Raw genomic sequence first — 16904 nt, 5'->3', positions numbered from 1 at the left:
TGAAGTTCACAAATCAGCCAGGAATTGATGGTGGCCGAAGTCAGGATAGGGGGTGCCTCTTTGGGGTGGGTCTTGACTAGGAAAAGGGACTTGAGAGAACCTTCTAGAATAATGTTGTTGCTTGATTAGGGGGTGGTTACATTTGTAAAAATCATGGACCTCTAAATTTAGGGTTTGCGCCCCTCACATACCTTGTTGTATGTATTTTGCCACTTGTTTTTTCAAAGCAATGAAAAAGTATCGCTGCAATGAAGTTATAAATTGTTTTGTTAACATGTCTGGAAGTCTTCCATGTCCCACTGTGGAAGGTCTCGCTGCTGCAGAGCCCACCTCTGTCAGGCCCTGGAAAGTATAGAGAAGAAGCAGAGTGCCCGGCCCCCTTTGGGGTGTTACCTGGGGTTTGGGTGGGAGCTAAGAGACACACACAGTAAGTAGTAACATAGGAGGCAGTCGGCTCCTCAAGGCGGCACTGCAGAAAGGCTTGTGTATGCCACATCACATGCCCAATTCATATGCATGTCTTTCTTTTCCATAAAAACTGAAGTTTTAAAATGATGTGTGATAGGAAATGTAGGGAGCTGTGATTCTCCTGGGAAACAGAGGCACTTAGAGCACGGAGTCAGGCAGAACTCGCAGCCAAGACCAGAGCAGGCCCCGGGGAGGCTTCGCACTGTGGGAGGTGTGAGTTCCAGAGGGAGGGGTGGCCGAGCTCACCTTCAGGTTTCTGTTACTCAGTGACAGCCTGCCCTGTACCTTGGCGTGGGTGTGTGCAGGACCTGCCTGCTCTCTCCCTCCTCTTCCGGGGTGGAAGTTGAAGGTGAAGTCTCAGCAGTCAGTGGCCAATGGCTGCCACTGGATTTTGTTGTTTTTACCCCAGAAAAGCTGCTGTTACCTGATGCTGCTACTTTTTTAATACTGTCGTTCAAGCTTACCAAAGCGGGACTTGCTCTTTGCAGGAAAAAAATATACCAAGAACTGTTCTATAATCATGCCACGCAGTAATTAATGCCACCGTTGGCATTTTGGTGGTATCATTTGGGAGCCTTTCTGAGGTGAACCTGTGCTGTCAGGCGGCTCCTCAGCTCTCGGCTGCTGCTGTTCCCTGGTGACTCAGTCAGCGCCTGGTGCCTCGGCTGCTCCTGCTTCTGCATCCAGCGCCCTCTGCCGTGGCTCCCCTGCCGTGGCCCTTGGGCTTTATCTCCCTTCTCTGTGGCTGCATCTTGACCACAAGCCCTGTACGCCTTCCTGCTTTGTAGGAGTCTCTCGTGGTCTCCTAGGAGGTGTTTGTTTTGTTTTGTTTTTTTTGAGACGGAGTTTCGCTATTGTTGCTCAGGCTGGAGTGCAATGGCATGATCTTGGCTCACAGCAACCTCCGCCTCTCCGATTCAAATGATTCTCCTGTCTCAGCCTCTCGAGTAGCTGGGATTACAGGCACATGCCACCACACTCTGCTAATTTTTGTATTTTTAGTAGAGACGGGGTTTCATCATATTGGTCAGGCTGGTCTCAAACTCCTGACCTCAGGTGATCCACCCACCTCGGCCTCCCAAAGTGCTGGGATTACAGGCGTGAGCCACCGCACCTGGCGTCTCCTAGGAGGTCTTTCTGTCACCAGTGTGTGCCCAGGGGAGGCACATGTTTACAGAAGCTTTTGTGCAGTGGGTACTGGTGGTGGTATCATCTTGGGAGATGAAAAGTATCCCAGATCTCCTGGCACCTGGGAACCAGGCGGGCCTGCTCCAGGTCTGCTCTGGTTTGACTGATGAGGGCGCTTATCAGTCAGAGGGACACGCTCTGTCCAGGATCTCAAAGCTGCGTCCGGCCGCCCCGCTTTTCTGCGCCTTCCCTCAGTGGGGTGTGTTTGGGCGAGAGAGTTGTGCAGCTTTCTGAAAGTGGCTTCCGATTACGCAGTTTTTGTCCTATGCTGATTTTTTCCCCACAGGATTTAAGTAGCTTATCTTATTTTTAAAAAGTTGGGCATTTTAGCTTTTATGGGAACATTTGATGGCAGTGTGTTCCTTCCTTGTTGGTTCTAGGTCCTTTATTTGTGCTCAGGGTGCCTTGCAAGAGTTGTTATGGGAGTCAGTTTCCCCGGCAGTGGCAGCTCATCACCTGTTGACGGGTGATTTGAGGAGCACCGGTGAACACATTTCACCAAAACTAAGACACGTCATGAAGTTAGTGCCACCAGAGAAAAAGCCAGCATTGCCACTGAAGAGTGTGAGGTGCCACTTGATTAAGAGAAACGTTTCTATTTCAGAGGTGCTAGAATGTGGGGGACGCTGCATCTTACAGAGCAGGCGCTTTTGCTTTTCCGATGGTGTTTCTTTTTTGTTTTTAAGTGGAAAAGCTCAAGAAAATACAGAAGCAGAGAGGGTAGCGTAATGCGTGCGTGGGACCCAGGAGCAGTCAGAGTAGGCGCGGCACCTGGCCAGCTCTGCTTCGTCTGAGTCCTTGTTCACTTGCCCTGGGATGTTTTTCAAATACAGACATTGGGTTTCTCCTGTAAATACTGCAGTGTATCGGGAGCAGTAGGGAGCTCTTCTTCCCAGACATAATTGTACTGTCTTTATCACGCCTGAAGAGTGAACTGTAAGTCTTCCTGTGATATTTCTACTCAGTATTCAGTTTCTGCTGTTGAATGTGATCTTTCTTAAATGTGAGCAAACAGTCATCTGAAGTCTTAGTTTTCCCTCCCCACGTGACACTGATGTGTGGCCAATCCTCACTCCTAAAGTAAATGATCATATTTGGTCTTTTTCTAGGCTTTTCCTTTTTAAAAAAAAATTTTTTTCTGTATATATTTTTCAGATCTAGACCTGCGGAGGCTTTTTCTTAATAAGGTTTTCAAAAATACAATAATTGAAAGTTATACCTAAAACCTGATAACACATTTGAATATAGGTCACACTGCTTTTCTCTTCCCATGTGAGTGTAGGTGATTAGTTTCTCTCTCCTGTAGCTCTGCGGATCACAGCACTGTTAGGTGAGGTGGCTGCTTGAGGGAGGGAGGGTTTCGCACATTCAAGCTAGAGCATGTGGGTTTGTTCAAGCTACAGCTCTCCCGGAGCGCCCCTCACACGTTCACACTTGCACCCCCACAGGTCTCCGTCCCGCCTGGTGCTCTGGACTGCTGGGTGTTTCTGAGCTGTCTGGAGGTGTTGCAGAGGATAGAAGGCTGCTGTGACCGGGCGCAGATCGACTCAAACATTGCCCACACTGTGGGGCTGTGGAGCTATGCCACAGAAAAGGTGCCTACCTGCCCAAGTGTGGAACGCTCGTGTTGTCTCTGCAGCCATGCCTGGGTGGCGGAGGAAGTCTGCTGTTTGGAGCTGCTTTCCTCCTGCTTATTTAGATCATGATGCATCCACTTTAGTGGCCGTAGGAGGTGTCTAGGTGCAGCCAAAGAAGTCATAGTTCCCTACCACATGTCGATGTAGTCAGCGGACAGCAAGCACTCGCTGTGCTCCCGTGAAAGTGACTCTGTACCCTGAGTCGGGGGACACAGAGGGTGGTGCGGAAATGTCACCTCAGCAGGCAGAGCTGTGCTGGTGTGTGCAGCAGGTAGGCTGCCCGGGCGTGGCTTCTGCAGGTGCAGGCGGAGTCTGGGGAACTCGGGGAGCTGAAGGGCAGAAGCAGAGGATTCCCGCTATCCAGGTCTTACTGGGAGCTGTTGTGTAGGATGTAGTTTTATCCAGATTTGAGTCATCTGGGTAGGAAAGCTAAATTTCTTCTAGAAGTTAGCTGGATTTGAATTGTTATATTTAAATTCTCGAATTCCCTGCTGACTCTTATGGCAAATTAATTGAAATTGTGAATTTATCTTAACAGTTAAAGTCCTTGGGCTATCTGTGTGGACTTGTGTCAGAGAAAGGACCTAACTCAGAGGATCTCAACAGGACAGTTGACCTTTTGGCAGGTTTGGGAGCTGAGCGACCAGAAACAGGTACTTTTTTGTATGTACCTATGTTAGTGGTGAGGTGGACAATAATGAAAATGTCCTTTGCAAGTTGGCACATTTAACCCAGGTTCTAATAGTAATCATATTACTCACCATTTGGAAAATTATACCCATTATTAGCTGACTGGATTGAAGCACCTGATATTTTACCTTTTAACAGCATAATGCAATATTAGAAATAGTTGAAGGAATTGGAAGGAGTTTGAGAAATGTCGCTGAGTTTCTCCTGGACTTAAGGGACTTTATAGCTCATGTTCAAATGCACCACTCTCTCCGAATTACAGATGATCTGTTTTTCTAACAATACAGCCTGATGGTTTTTGCTTTTGTTTTTGTTTTTAAAGAGACAGGGTCTCACTGTCTTACCCAGACTGGAGTGCAGTGGTGCAATCTTGGCTCATTGCAGCTTTGACCTCCTGGGCTCAAGGGATCCTCTTGCCTCAACCTGCCAAGTAGCTGGGACTACAGGTGTGTGCTACCACACTTGGCTAATTTTTTTTTTATTTTTTGTAGAGATGGAGTATTGCTGTATTGCCCAGGCTGGTCTCAAACTCCTGGCCTCAAGTGATCCTCCTGCCCTGGCCTCCCAGCAAACTTTTTAAAATAAATTGGCTGGGCACAGTGGCTCACGCCTGTAATCCCGGCACTTTGGGAGGCCGAGGTGGGCAGATCACCTGAGGTTGGGAATTCGAGACCAGCCTGACTAACATGGAGAAACCCCGTCTCTACTAAAAATGCAAAATTAGCTGGGCGTGGTGGCGCATGCCTGTAATCCCAACTACTCTGGAGGCTGAGGCAGGAGAATTGCTTGAACCTGGGAGGTGGAGGTTGCAGTGAGCCAAGATTGCTCCATTGCACTCCAGCCTGGGCAACAAGAGTGAAACTCCATTCAAAAACGAAAAAAAGAAAAAAATTCTCCTGATTAATAAGGCTGTTTGAAAGGAGCCTTACTCATTGTTTTAAGTGTTTAAGGGAAAAAATACTTAGTATTTATATTTCACTGTTTCAACTTGAGACCATTTCAGATCATTTCAAAAGTAATTTAATTCATTAGAGTATTTGTAAAATATGTTCCTAAAAAGTCTAGTTCTAAAGATCAGAGAAAAGCATGACACAAAAGTGTTTTGACTATTTTATGAATATGTGAATTGAAAGAGAATATACATAATCATGTAGTTTCAGTTGGCATTGGCCATGTTTATAATTTCACAAGAGTCTGGTGGGGTCATCCACCTGCAGTTTGTGAAGGTGAATGTAAAGTCATGTGACTGGACATGATGAAGATGAAGAGGGACTCTCGTTTCTTTCTGTTTAAGCCAACACAGCTCAGAGTCCTTATAAGAAACTGAAAGAAGCATTATCATCAGTGGAAGCTTTTGAAAAACACTACTTAGTAAGTATTAACAAGTGTTCAATGTCTGTTCCATGAATACCTGTCTCTAGAAGGCCTGTTGAGTTGGGAAGGAGCTGGTATTGGGGGCCCTTTCTTGTTAGTTTTTTTAGTTTCTTTGGTACCTGGGGAGTTGTGGACAAAACATGGAATAGTTGTTCATCAAATGCGTATTAGTACCCATGGTACCATATTAGGCATGGAATCATCTTTGAATATTTACAGTTTTGTTCAAATTGGGTTTTCTCACATAGAAATTATAAGAGAGGATAATGAATACTTTTCTTTGTAAAAAGGAGTAATTTGGACTTGGACAGAGCTATTGTATTTGATTTTGAATGATTTAAATTAGCGAAACTTTAAAAAATGGTGTAGGTAGAAGTGTCGTGGGTCAGCATCATCCCCGGGGTCATGGGCAACTCAAGCGTTTGGACTGCCCATAATGGCCGTACCTCTTACACACACAGGTATGAAAAATATCCAGCACGTCACCCACATGCAGAAAGTCCTTGGAAAAGTTAGATGTTTTGGATGAGTTTGTGGGTTTCTTTTATTATTATGCTTCATAATTTTTACACAGGTTACCAATTTTGATTATAACAGAAAAGCTCAACACAAAAATAGATGCAAAGGAAAAAATAATGTTATATTAATAACATGTCTTCTGCAGGCTGGGCCTAGTGGCTCACGCCTGTAATTCAGCACTTTGGGAGGCTGAGGCGGGTGGATCACTTGAGGTCAGGAGTTTGAGACCAGTCTAGCCAACATGGCGAAACCCCATCTCTGCTAAAAATACAGAAAGTTAGCCGGGCGTGGTGGCACCTGTAGTCGCAGCTGCTTGGGAGGCTGAGGCACAAGAATCACTTAAACCTGTGAGGCGGAGGTTGCAGTGAGCAGAGATCTCGCCGCTGTGCTCCAGCCTGAGTGATGGAGCAAGAGTCTGTCTCAAAACAAAAAACCCAACAACGTCTTTTGCGTCAGCTTTAGGTAAATAAATGTAGTATTTGTCTGTCATGAAAAGTTCAAGTCCGTAATTGTTTTTTTACTTCCCCACAGGATTTGTCCCACGCTACCATTGAAATGTATACGAGCATTGGGAGGATTCGATCTGCCAAGTTTGTTGGAAAAGATCTGGCAGAGTTTTACATGTAATTGATTTTGTACTTTTTCTTTGAATTCTAAACATACACATGAGAAGATTTGTTATATATGGAGTTAATATAAAGTGCACGTAAATGTGTAGATTGAAAAGTGTAGATTCTCTTACCCAGTCCTCATAATTTTGTTTTTTAGTTTTTTCTGAAAACCAGATGGAGAGCTTTTCTGCTTGTTACTCTTAAAAACTGTTATTGGTCTTGGAGATTATTTTATTTAATTAAATATATAAATTTTTGTAACTAAGTTTAATTAAATAATTGTAAGAAAGCATAATGGTGAGTAAATAGGCATATAGATCTTACATATTTTGTTATATAGCATTTTATCAAGTATTAAGAGGATTGAAAAACCTCAAAGCCATTGATGTAAAGCTACTGCATGTGTCAGGTTCGTGAAAGAGGGATGATCTCAGGATAACTGGAAGAAGGTGTGTACAGATACTGTAGGATTTCCATTCCAACTCCAGCTTTGAAGTTTGATTCCAGAAAAACTCAAAATTTAGCATATTTCTAGTGTGTTTCATAAAATCAGACTATCAAAGAGAAGAAACCCCAGTGGGTCATGTGGTTACTATTTCAAAGTACTGAAAGGAGATACAAGTTTAAGGAAAACGATGCTTGTTTTCATTTTCTTAAAAAGAAAAAAGTGTGATTGAAATGAGATCTTGAAATCTGTACTCAAGTAATTTCATAGGTGAAGCAAGAAATGAGAATTGATTTGAACTGACGTGAATTGGCTGGAAAGGGATTCTTAGATCAGCTAAGTGAACTTTCTAGCTTTCCAGATGTGGTTGGAGCAGCTTAGCCAATTACCCACTAATTAACGGCAGAGTTACAGCTAGAATATAGTTCCCTTGAATTTCCATGTAGTGCATCTAAAGAGGAAGGTGCTCCTTAATGAAGCAAAGAGGCTTCTTCGGGAAGGGGAGAGGATCCTTGTTACTCCTGAGGCTTTGACAAGCCCTGATTAATTCGCATTTTAAAAGCAGGCAAGGCCGCACACACCAATAGTCCCAGCTACTGTGGAGGAGGCTGAGGCGGGAGGATCACTTGAGCTGAGGAGTTTGAGGCTGCAGTGAGCTATGATCACGCCACTGTATCCCAGCCTGAGTGACAGAGCAAGACCCCATCTCTTACAAAATAGTTGTGCTTTAAACTTTGCTTTGCGGGGGCCAAGTGTTGCTATTTTAATTCTCTGGTGTTCTCTGGAAGCCGGAGCCTGTGGAGTGCTCTTTGCCTGAGTTTCCAAGTGACTCTGTGCTCCCTTCCGCTTGCGCCCTGTAGACTGCTTCTGTGTTTCTGTGCCTTTAGTAGATAGTGTAGACCCATACCTGGACTTCCTGGCTTCATTGCTGACTAGCACTGTACTTGTGGACAAGCCCTTCCTTCACCTTCTCTTAACCTTGACTCTCTTGCCTGTCAGCTCGAGATCATTAATGATACGCTCACTTTCTTATCCTGAGATTCAGCTATGGAAGTTCGTCGACGTGTGTATAAAGCCAGACCAACAATGTGTTGTGCTTTTATCACCACACGCTCATTTCTCAGATCTTTGCCTGGGAGTCTAATTATTCGTCCTGAGTAGGTGCTCTTTCTCACGGAGCGGGGTGGGTGGAAAAGGGCTCTCTGGAGATGCTGAGTCCGTCCTGGCGTGGAGTCTGGAGGATGGAGGCCAAGGCGGGAGAGGTGGGGTCTCAGTGTGTTGATTATCCCTAGCTGTAATGAAAGCTACTGTTTGTTGATTTTGCAAGGAGGAAAAAGGCTCCACAAAAGGCAGAAATCTATCTTCAAGGAGCATTGAAAAATTACCTGGCTGAGGGCTGGGCACTCCCCATCACACACACAAGGAAGCAGCTGGCTGAATGTCAAAAGCACCTTGGACAAATTGAAAAGTATCCTTTAATGTTTCCATGAAGCAGGAAAATTATTTTCTATTTATACAGCAACATTGCCCACAATCAAATGTTTCATTGTCATCTATTATTAAGGAGAGAAAAGTCCTACCTTATACATATATATTGTATAGAGAATTAATGAAATATCTAGTCAATTTTTATAATCTAATTTTGAGTCCTAGTAACTTAAAAAAAAAAAAAAAAGCCCTTTGGCTTTTGAAGCTCTGTGAAGGCTGTAGGAGGCTTTGCATCCACTTTGCCCCACACTCCTCAGTATGAGCCTCTCCACGCTCCTTACCTCTCCACTCCAGCTACCTGCAGACCAGCAGCCTTTTAGCCAGTGACCACCACCTCACTGAAGAGGAGCGCAAGCACTTCTGCCAGGAGATACTTGACTTTGCCAGCCAGCCATCAGACAACCCAGGTAAGACCAGTTCTTAAAACTTTACTAGGAATATTTTCAAACATTAGGAAGTAAAAAGGATACAAGATATAGCAGCCACTTGAGAGTAAACAATTGCTAACATTTTGCTGTGTAGCTAACATGTATCTATGTCTTTCACTTGACTTTTTTTCTTTTTGCTTAAAGCCAAACTCTAGACCACATTGGATCTTCTAAATATAAGGACAGTCTCTTAACCACACCGAAAGAATTAATAAGGTTCTGATATCTACTAAGTAGGCCATATTCACATTTCCCTAATTGTCTTAAAATATTTTTATAAATCATTTTTAATAGAGTCCAACAGGATATCACATATTACATGTGGTTGTTAGATCTCAGTTCTCTTTTAATTTTAAAAAAAAGTTCTGCCTGTAATCCCAGCACTTTGGAAGGCCGAGGCGGGCGGATCACAAGGTCAGGAGATCGTAGCCATCCTGGCTAACACGGTGAAACCCCATCTCTACTAAAAATACAAAAAGAAATTAGCCGGGCGTGGTGGCGGGCGCCTGTAGTCCCAGCTACTTAGGAGGCTGAGGCAGGAGAATGGTGTGAGCTCGGGAGGCGGAGCTTGCAGTGAATCGAGGTCATGCCACTGCACTCCAGCCTGGGCAACAGAGCGAGACTCCATCTCAAAAAAAAAAAGTTCTTCCCATCTCTTTTTCTTTTTCTTCTTCTTCTTTTTTTTTTTTTTTTTTTTTTAAAGACAGAGTCTCGCTCTGTCGTTCAAGCTGGAGTGCAATTGTGTGATATTGGTCACCTCAACCATCATCTTCCGGGTTCAAGCAATTCTCCTGCCTCAGCCTCCCAAGTAGTTGGGATTGTGGGCACCTGCCACCATCCCTGCTAATTTTTTGTATTTTTAGTAGAGACAGTGTTTCGCTCTGTTGGCCAGGCTGGTCTCAAACTTCTGACCTCAGGTGATCCATCCACCTCAACCTCCCAAAGGGCTGGGATGACAGGTATGAGCCACCACACCTGATCTTTTTCTTCACTTTTTAAACCAGAGCCTTTTTTTTTTTAAAATATAACAGCATTATTGTGATATTCACAAACTACATAATTCACTCATTTGAAGTTTATAATTCAATGGCTTTTAGTCTGTTTCAGAAATGTGTGCAACTGTTACCACAGTCAGTATTGTTTTGTTTTTTTCTTTTTGACAATCTTGCTCTGTCGCCTGGGCTGGAGTGCAGTGGTGCGATCCCAGCTCACTGTAGCCTCAACCTCGGGGAGTCAAGAGATCTTCTTACTTTGGCTTCCCAAGTGGCAGGGACCACAGGTGTGGCAACCACACCCAGCTATTTTTTGTCTTCTCTGTCACCCAGAGAATCATGGAGTGGCATTATTGTAGCCCACCGCAACCTCTGCTTTTTGAGCTCAGTTGCTTCTCCCGCTTCCACCTCCTATGTAGCTTGGACTACAGGAGCACGCCACCACGCCTGGCTAATTTTTGTATTTTTAGTAGAGACAGGGTTTTGCCATATCGCCCAGGCTGGTCTTTAACTCCTGAGCTCAAGGAATCTATACACCTCGGTCTCCCAAAGTGCTGGAATTACAAGTGTGAGCCACTGTGCCTGGCCACCACAGTCAATTTTGAAACATATTTATCACCCTAAAAAGAAACGCCATACTTAACCCCGCCACCCCCTTCCTGCAGCCACGAATCTACTATCTCTCTCTCGATTCCTATTCTGGATGTTTCATACAAATATAGGTGGAGTGTCCCTAATCTGGAAATCTGCAGTGTTTTAAAATTCAAGATTTTTTGAGGACCAGCATGACTCTCAGAGGAAATGCTTATTGGAACATTTTGGAGTTTTAGATTAGGGCTGCTCAACAGCATGTCATGCAAACATTCCCAGATTCACAACCATCAGAAATCTAGAACGCTTCTGGTCCCAGTCATTTTGGATAAGGGATACTCAACCTGTAGAATCTGTCAACCTAAATAGTACACATAGGGAGTCTCTCTACAAAATGGTATTTATTTGGAAATAGGGCATTGCAATGCCATATACGGGCCATAGTAAACTATGTGCATATTCAGGAAGGGGCTTTAAAGGGAAAATGAGGATTACATCACTGGTTTGGGGTGGTGGTTCTCGGCTGCAAGGATCAGCAGGGAGACGCCAGTCAGGGTTGGACAGCAGTTGCTGAGCAGATGTCTTGGTGGAAGAGTGTTTCGTATAAGGTTGCAGTGACCTTTCTGCAAGGCTGTGGTGTTTGCAGACTCTTTGTGAAGTTTTTTGTTAGCACGCATTCATGCATGAGAGTCCTCCCCTCATAGCCTTCTCTGGCTCTATTAGTCAAGGTTTTGTTGTTGTTTTTTAGCACAAGTGACTCCCTTTTGATTCTGACAACTTTCACACGTGGTCCAATGTGTGGTGGTTTGTGGCTGAGTTCTTGACTGACCGTCATGTTTTCAAGGCTCATCTGTGTTGTGGCCTGTGTCAGTGCTTCATGTCCTTTCATTGCTGAGTCCTCCAAGCCGGTTGTCCTACAGGCTAGCCTGCCTTCTGGAATTTGTCTCAGTGTTTCCTCATAGGAGCATCTAAATGGAAGTTAAGAGTCACGTTAATTGTTTTGGAAAATATACTTGTAGATCATGCTGTGTGGTAAGATTAAATTTATTGCGAAGCTGAGCTCCTCACCTTAGTTTTGAAGTGTGCTTATTTAAGGTGGTTACTGTGTTACTCTACTCGGGCTAACATAAACAACAGGTGTTTACTTTCTCACAGTTCTGGAGGCTGGAAGTCTGCTATCAGGGTGCCGCAGGGTCGGTTTCTGGTGAGGGCTCCCTTCCCTGGTTGGAGACAGCTGCCTTCTCGCCTTGTCCTCACATGGTGGGAAAGAAGAGAGAGCAAGCTGTCTGATGACTCTTCTTAAAGGACAGTAATCTCATCATGCGTGCCCCACCCTCACAATCTCATCTAACCCCAGGCACCTCGCAGAGCCCGGTTCCAAATACCATCACACAGTCTCATCTAACCCCAGGCACCTTGCAGAGCCTGGTTCCAAATACCATCAGGTTGGGGGTTAGCGTTTCAGCACATGCAAGTTGGGGAACACAGTAGTTCAGTCATAGCCATGACTAACTGCTTGAAAACCAGTTTTCCTAGAAGTTTCAGGGTCAGGTTGATGTGGTTATTGACTGCTGGCGTGTATTCATGTATCGGCATCTGCGGCCTGGTGTGGTGGCTCACACCTGTAATCCCAGCACTTTGGGAGGCCGGGGCAGGCAGATCACTTGAGGTCAGAAGTTTGAGACCAGCCTGGGCAACATGGCGAAACCCTGTCTCTACAAAAAGTTAGCCAGGTGTGGTGGCAGGCACCTGTAGTCCCAGCTACCCAGGAGGCTGAAGTGGGAGGATCACTTGAGCCCAGGAGGACTGGGCTGTAGTGAGCCAGGATGGTGCTGCTGTACTGTTGCCTGGGCGACAGAGCGAGACCCTGTCTCAAAGAAAGGGGGAAACGAGATCCATCTGGATGGGTTTCTCAGAAGCATCATGACATTAGTTTGGCTTTGTAGAGTCTTTAACATGCCCAAACTGATTGTTGCTAGAGCCATGACCACATCTGCTGCTTTGTATTTGAGACTATTTGAGTTGTGATTTTCCTGCCAACGTTCTTTGGTATCTCTATATGAATAAAATATTCCACAATTGTTTACTGTTTCTCATGATCTGTGGCATCAGTCTTGGCAAGTCCTTTAGTTGATGAATATTTAATAAAAACTTAACTGGTCAGTTCTGCAGCCTTGTGGATTTTCTAGACAAAACTAGGGTACTTACAGTTTGGTCAGAGTGAGATGGGCCCAGAGAGAGCATTAGGCTCTCACTTCAGCAGCGACTGACCTGGCTGGTAGCTACCGTCCTGAGCCTGGGGGCACAAAGGGGTCCTTGTTTAATCGGCTGACTTGGTAGACTGGCAAACACCTGGGGTTTATTTCCACATTACAGCAGGGCACTTGGGCATCTTCACTGAGCATGTTTTTAAGTAGGTGAGAAAATATTGGAATCTCTTGAAAAGAGCTCTAGAAATTAGACTATTTACAAATTTTAGTTTGGAATTGAGAGGTAGTTGACCTGTATTTCTCTTAAGTTTGTCAAAGCAGACTTGAGAAGGTTAACTTCTGTACATTTTATGATTTCTAGGCATTACGTAGGTATTTGTTAATATTTTGCTTTTGACACAATAACTTTTGGGGGGTGTGAAGATGGCAAGAGACTGGGCTTGGCTGTTCTGCACGTCACTGCTGCTTGCTCCAGTACGCTCTCAGTAACCTTACTGTGTCCACGGCCTGCTGCCGCTTACTGCCAGGAAGTGTGACCTGGGGAGTAAGTTACGATAATGTCTGTTTACAGGTCATAAGATAGTGCTACCCATGCAGTCCTTTGCACAACTGCGAGATCTCCATTTTGATCCCTCCAATGCCGTGGTCCACGTGGGCGGTGTTCTGTGCATTGAGATAACCATGTACAGCCAGATGCCTGTGCCCGTTCATGTGGAGCAGATTGTGGTCAATGTCCACTTCAGCATTGAGAAAAACAGCTACCGGAAGACTGCGGAGTGGCTTACGAAGCACAAGACGTCCAACGGGATCATTAACTTTCCACCCGAGACCGCACCTTTCCCTGTATCCCAAAACAGTTTGCCCGCCCTGGAGCTGTATGAGATGTTTGAGAGAAGCCCATCTGATAACTCCTTGAACACGACCGGGATTATCTGCAGAAACGTCCACATGCTCCTGAGAAGGCAGGAGAGCAGCTCCTCTCTAGAGATGCCCTCAGGGGTGGCTCTGGAGGAGGGGGCCCACGTGCTGAGGTGCAGCCACGTGACCCTGGAACCAGGGGCCAACCAGATAACCTTCAGGACTCAGGTATGCGTTCCGGGTGGGAACTTGACTTTCAAGTTTGTGAAGAAGGGCCATGGAGCTTGCAGGAACTGTCTGGAGTGTGGTGAGAACTGAGTAGAGTCCTTCGTTCTCCTGACCCTGTTTTTGTCTCTATCCTTATACAAAAACACACTGATGTTTTCTTTCGTATCTATACAATTTTCTGACAGTCGATACATTTTGAGTGAAGTTCTTAACATAGATATTTGTTCTTAGATTAAGTTAGCTTTTTAACTCATTGGATTATTGGATTCAGTTAGCTTTTCCCCTTGCGTATGAAAATATACACCCTCGTTAAAATGAGGTTTCAAGAAGGTGGTACACTTTCCCGCTCAACCTTATTTTCCCTTTGTGGCTGGCTGGGTGTCAAAACTGGTGTTTCTCACCCACTCTAACATGAAGTTTTCTCTGACACAGGATGTCCTGTAAGTTGCACTAATCTAACAGGATTTGGCCTGTGGAAAGTACAGCTGTTTGTCACGCTTTTAGTCTAGAGCAGGGCTTAAATCTCTGCTGAATGTCTCTACTAAATACACCTGTCAAAGAAAATGCCACAGGCCAGCACGGTGGCTCACGCCTGCAATCCCAGCACTTTGGGAGGCCAAGGCGGGCGGATCACGAGGTCAGGAGATCGAGACCATCCTGGCTAACACGGTGAAACCCCGTCTCTACTAAAAATACAAAAAACTAGCCGGGCATGGTGGCGGCGCCTGTAGTCCCAGCTACTCGGGAGGCTGAGGCAGGAGAATGGAGTGAACCCGGGAGGCGGAGCTTGCAGTGAGCCGAGATGGCGCCACTGCACTCCAGCCTGGGCGATGGAGCGAGACTCTGTCTCACAGAAAAAAAAGAATGCCACAAATACAGTTTATAAAGTTGAAAATACCTTATTAAAGTTAAATTTAAGCATCGTGAATTAAGTTACTCAGAAAATCATGAATTGAGAGATTCTGAGGGCCTTCTGAAGAGGCCCTCAGAGGTTTGGGCACAAGAGCAGGGGGTACAAGAGAGAAGGAAGTACAGGCCTTTCTGTAGTTGAGAGAGAATACAGCACAGCACTACCGCAGGGAGCTCCTAACTACAAAACTGGGCTGACGTGGTTTCAGATGCCTGATGTTTTGACTCTAGGCCAAGGAACCTGGAACATACACACTCAGGCAGCTGTGCGCCTCGGTGGGCTCCGTGTGGTTCGTCCTCCCTCACATCTACCCCATTGTGCAGTACGACGTGTACTCGCAGGAGCCCCAGCTGCACGTGGAGCCGCTGGCTGGTGAGTGTGGTCCCCAGCCCTTCAGGAGGTGCGCTGCAGGGGCGATTCTGAGGAGACCTGCTGAGATGCCAGGCTTCTGGTAGTTTTTTGCCGTGTCTGCCTTTAAGAGGTATTTTGGGTAACATAATGGGAAATTTGCCTGGGAACTAGCCGACTCCTCTTTTGTTTATCTGAATATTTGCTTTCCTATAATTGCTTTTTCATATTTAATAAACATGGTTGTATCTGAAAATAAGAAACATAGAAGAATTAACTCTGAGAGTGGAAAAAAGAAACTCAAGGTGTTTTTTCTATTGGCTCCCTCAACCTAATAATCAGTGCAGAGGACTTCTGGACCTAAATGTGCAGGGATTTCCCCCTGCCAGCAAGCAAGCAGTCAGCCCTGCAGCGGGGTCCTGCAATTCTGTTCTGACCCTGTCTACTGGAGCTGGTGTCAGACGTCACAGGGTGAGGGCTCAGTCCCCAAGACAGTCCCCCATTTCCCATGCCAGCTGCCAGCCCAGGGTTCTTTTACTTGTGCTTCTGACCAACTAGCTAGAAATCAGGGCTCCCACAACCCCCTTTCAGGGGTTGAAGAATTTGTTAGAACGGCTCACAGAACTCAGGGAAACACGTTGACTGGATTATTATAAAGGATATAGATGAAGAAGTACAGAGGATGAGGTATGGGGAAAGGGATGCAGAGCTTCCACGCCCTCCCTGGGTGCCACCCTCTAGGAATCTCCATGTGTTCAGCTGCCCGAAAGCTCTCCAGACCCTGTCCTTTGGTTTTTATGGAAGCGACATTACACAGGCACGATCAATTACACCACTGGCCACTGATGAGCAAGTCGACCTTCAGCCCCTCTTTCCTCCCTGGAGGTTGGGTGGCACTGCTGAAAGGCCCAACCCTCTAATCCTGCCCTGGTCACTCTGGTGACCAGTCCCCATCTTGAAGCTAGCTTGGAGCTGCCAGCCTCCAGTCATCTCATTAGCCTACAAAAAGACATCACTTCGGAGATTGTGAGGAATTTGGGAGCTAGTGCGCCTGGAAATGGGCTGAAGACCACACGTGTGTTTCACAGGGTCACATTAGCCAAGTAGCAGCTCATGTCTACCACGGTTTCATAAATGTGTATATAATTTCCTGCTTAGAAGTACATCTCAAATGCTAAACACTAGATTTAGTTATGATCTATACTCAGATCCCAGCACTTTGGGAGGCCAAGACTTTGAGACCAGCATGGGCAAGCCAGTCGGGGCAGGATGACAAAACCCCATCTCTACAAAGTTAAAAAATGAAGTAAATTAGCCGGATGTAGTGATGCGCCATGGCCTGTAGTCCCAGCTGCAGGCTGGAGCCTCAGCTTCCTGACCCAGGAGTTTGAGGCTGCAGGGAGCTGTGATTGTGCCACTGCTCTCCACCCTGGGTAACAGAACAAAACTCCATCTCTTTAAAAAAAAAAAAAAAGTTTTCTTTTGAAAGGGATGATTAAACTTGTCCATCTGGCATGGCATTTGAGAAATTCAAAGCTATTGTCCTTTCTGATAAGTTCTAAAATTGGAAGGAGTTGCTGTAAACAAATGATTGCAGAACATGTGGCAACTGAACAAGAGTGAGTGAATGTCTCCTTTGTTCAGGCTAGGAACAATTTATTTATTTGCCTGTTTCTTCTATTTGGAAGAAAAAATCACAAAGAGCATTTTTCTGTTATTCCCCCATTCTCCCTATTTTTCCACATTCGTGCCTCTTGCATGGCCACCAGCAAAGGCTGTCAGATGTGGGACACAGCAGTCGGTCTCTCCAGTGATTCTTCCATCGGAACATTGTGTAGAGAAGCTGAACTTGATTCCTGCAGGGGAGCTGAAGCACCAGCCAGCAGGCCCTGCCCTCCCCATGGCCCAGTGTCTGCAGT

At 45.6% G+C, this 16904-nt stretch overlaps 1 protein-coding gene across 3 annotated transcripts in view; it reads left to right on the top strand.

Moving 5' to 3' along the window:
* The window catches only part of TRAPPC10 (trafficking protein particle complex 10), a 99374-nt gene that overhangs the window by 62701 nt on the left and 19769 nt on the right, over positions 1 to 16904 (top strand). For 2 of the 3 annotated variants that reach the window (XM_025379827.1, XM_025379828.1), the window contains 8 exons: positions 3105 to 3251; positions 3832 to 3946; positions 5278 to 5354; positions 6408 to 6499; positions 8260 to 8400; positions 8715 to 8827; positions 13213 to 13727; positions 14868 to 15009. In XM_025379827.1, coding sequence (XP_025235612.1) covers positions 3105 to 3251; positions 3832 to 3946; positions 5278 to 5354; positions 6408 to 6499; positions 8260 to 8400; positions 8715 to 8827; positions 13213 to 13727; positions 14868 to 15009 — 1342 coding nt within the window. Of the gene's footprint in view, positions 1 to 3104; positions 3252 to 3831; positions 3947 to 5174; positions 5355 to 6407; positions 6500 to 8259; positions 8401 to 8714; positions 8828 to 13212; positions 13728 to 14867; positions 15010 to 16904 lie in introns of those variants that run through there. The other variant, XM_025379829.1, reaches the window with a different exon arrangement.

The sequence above is a fragment of the Theropithecus gelada genome, chromosome 3 (assembly GCF_003255815.1).
Source record: "Theropithecus gelada isolate Dixy chromosome 3, Tgel_1.0, whole genome shotgun sequence".
Taxonomy (NCBI): Eukaryota; Metazoa; Chordata; class Mammalia; order Primates; family Cercopithecidae; genus Theropithecus; species Theropithecus gelada.
Note: the sequence above shows the minus strand (reverse complement) of the source record. Positions and strands in the feature narration are given on the sequence as shown.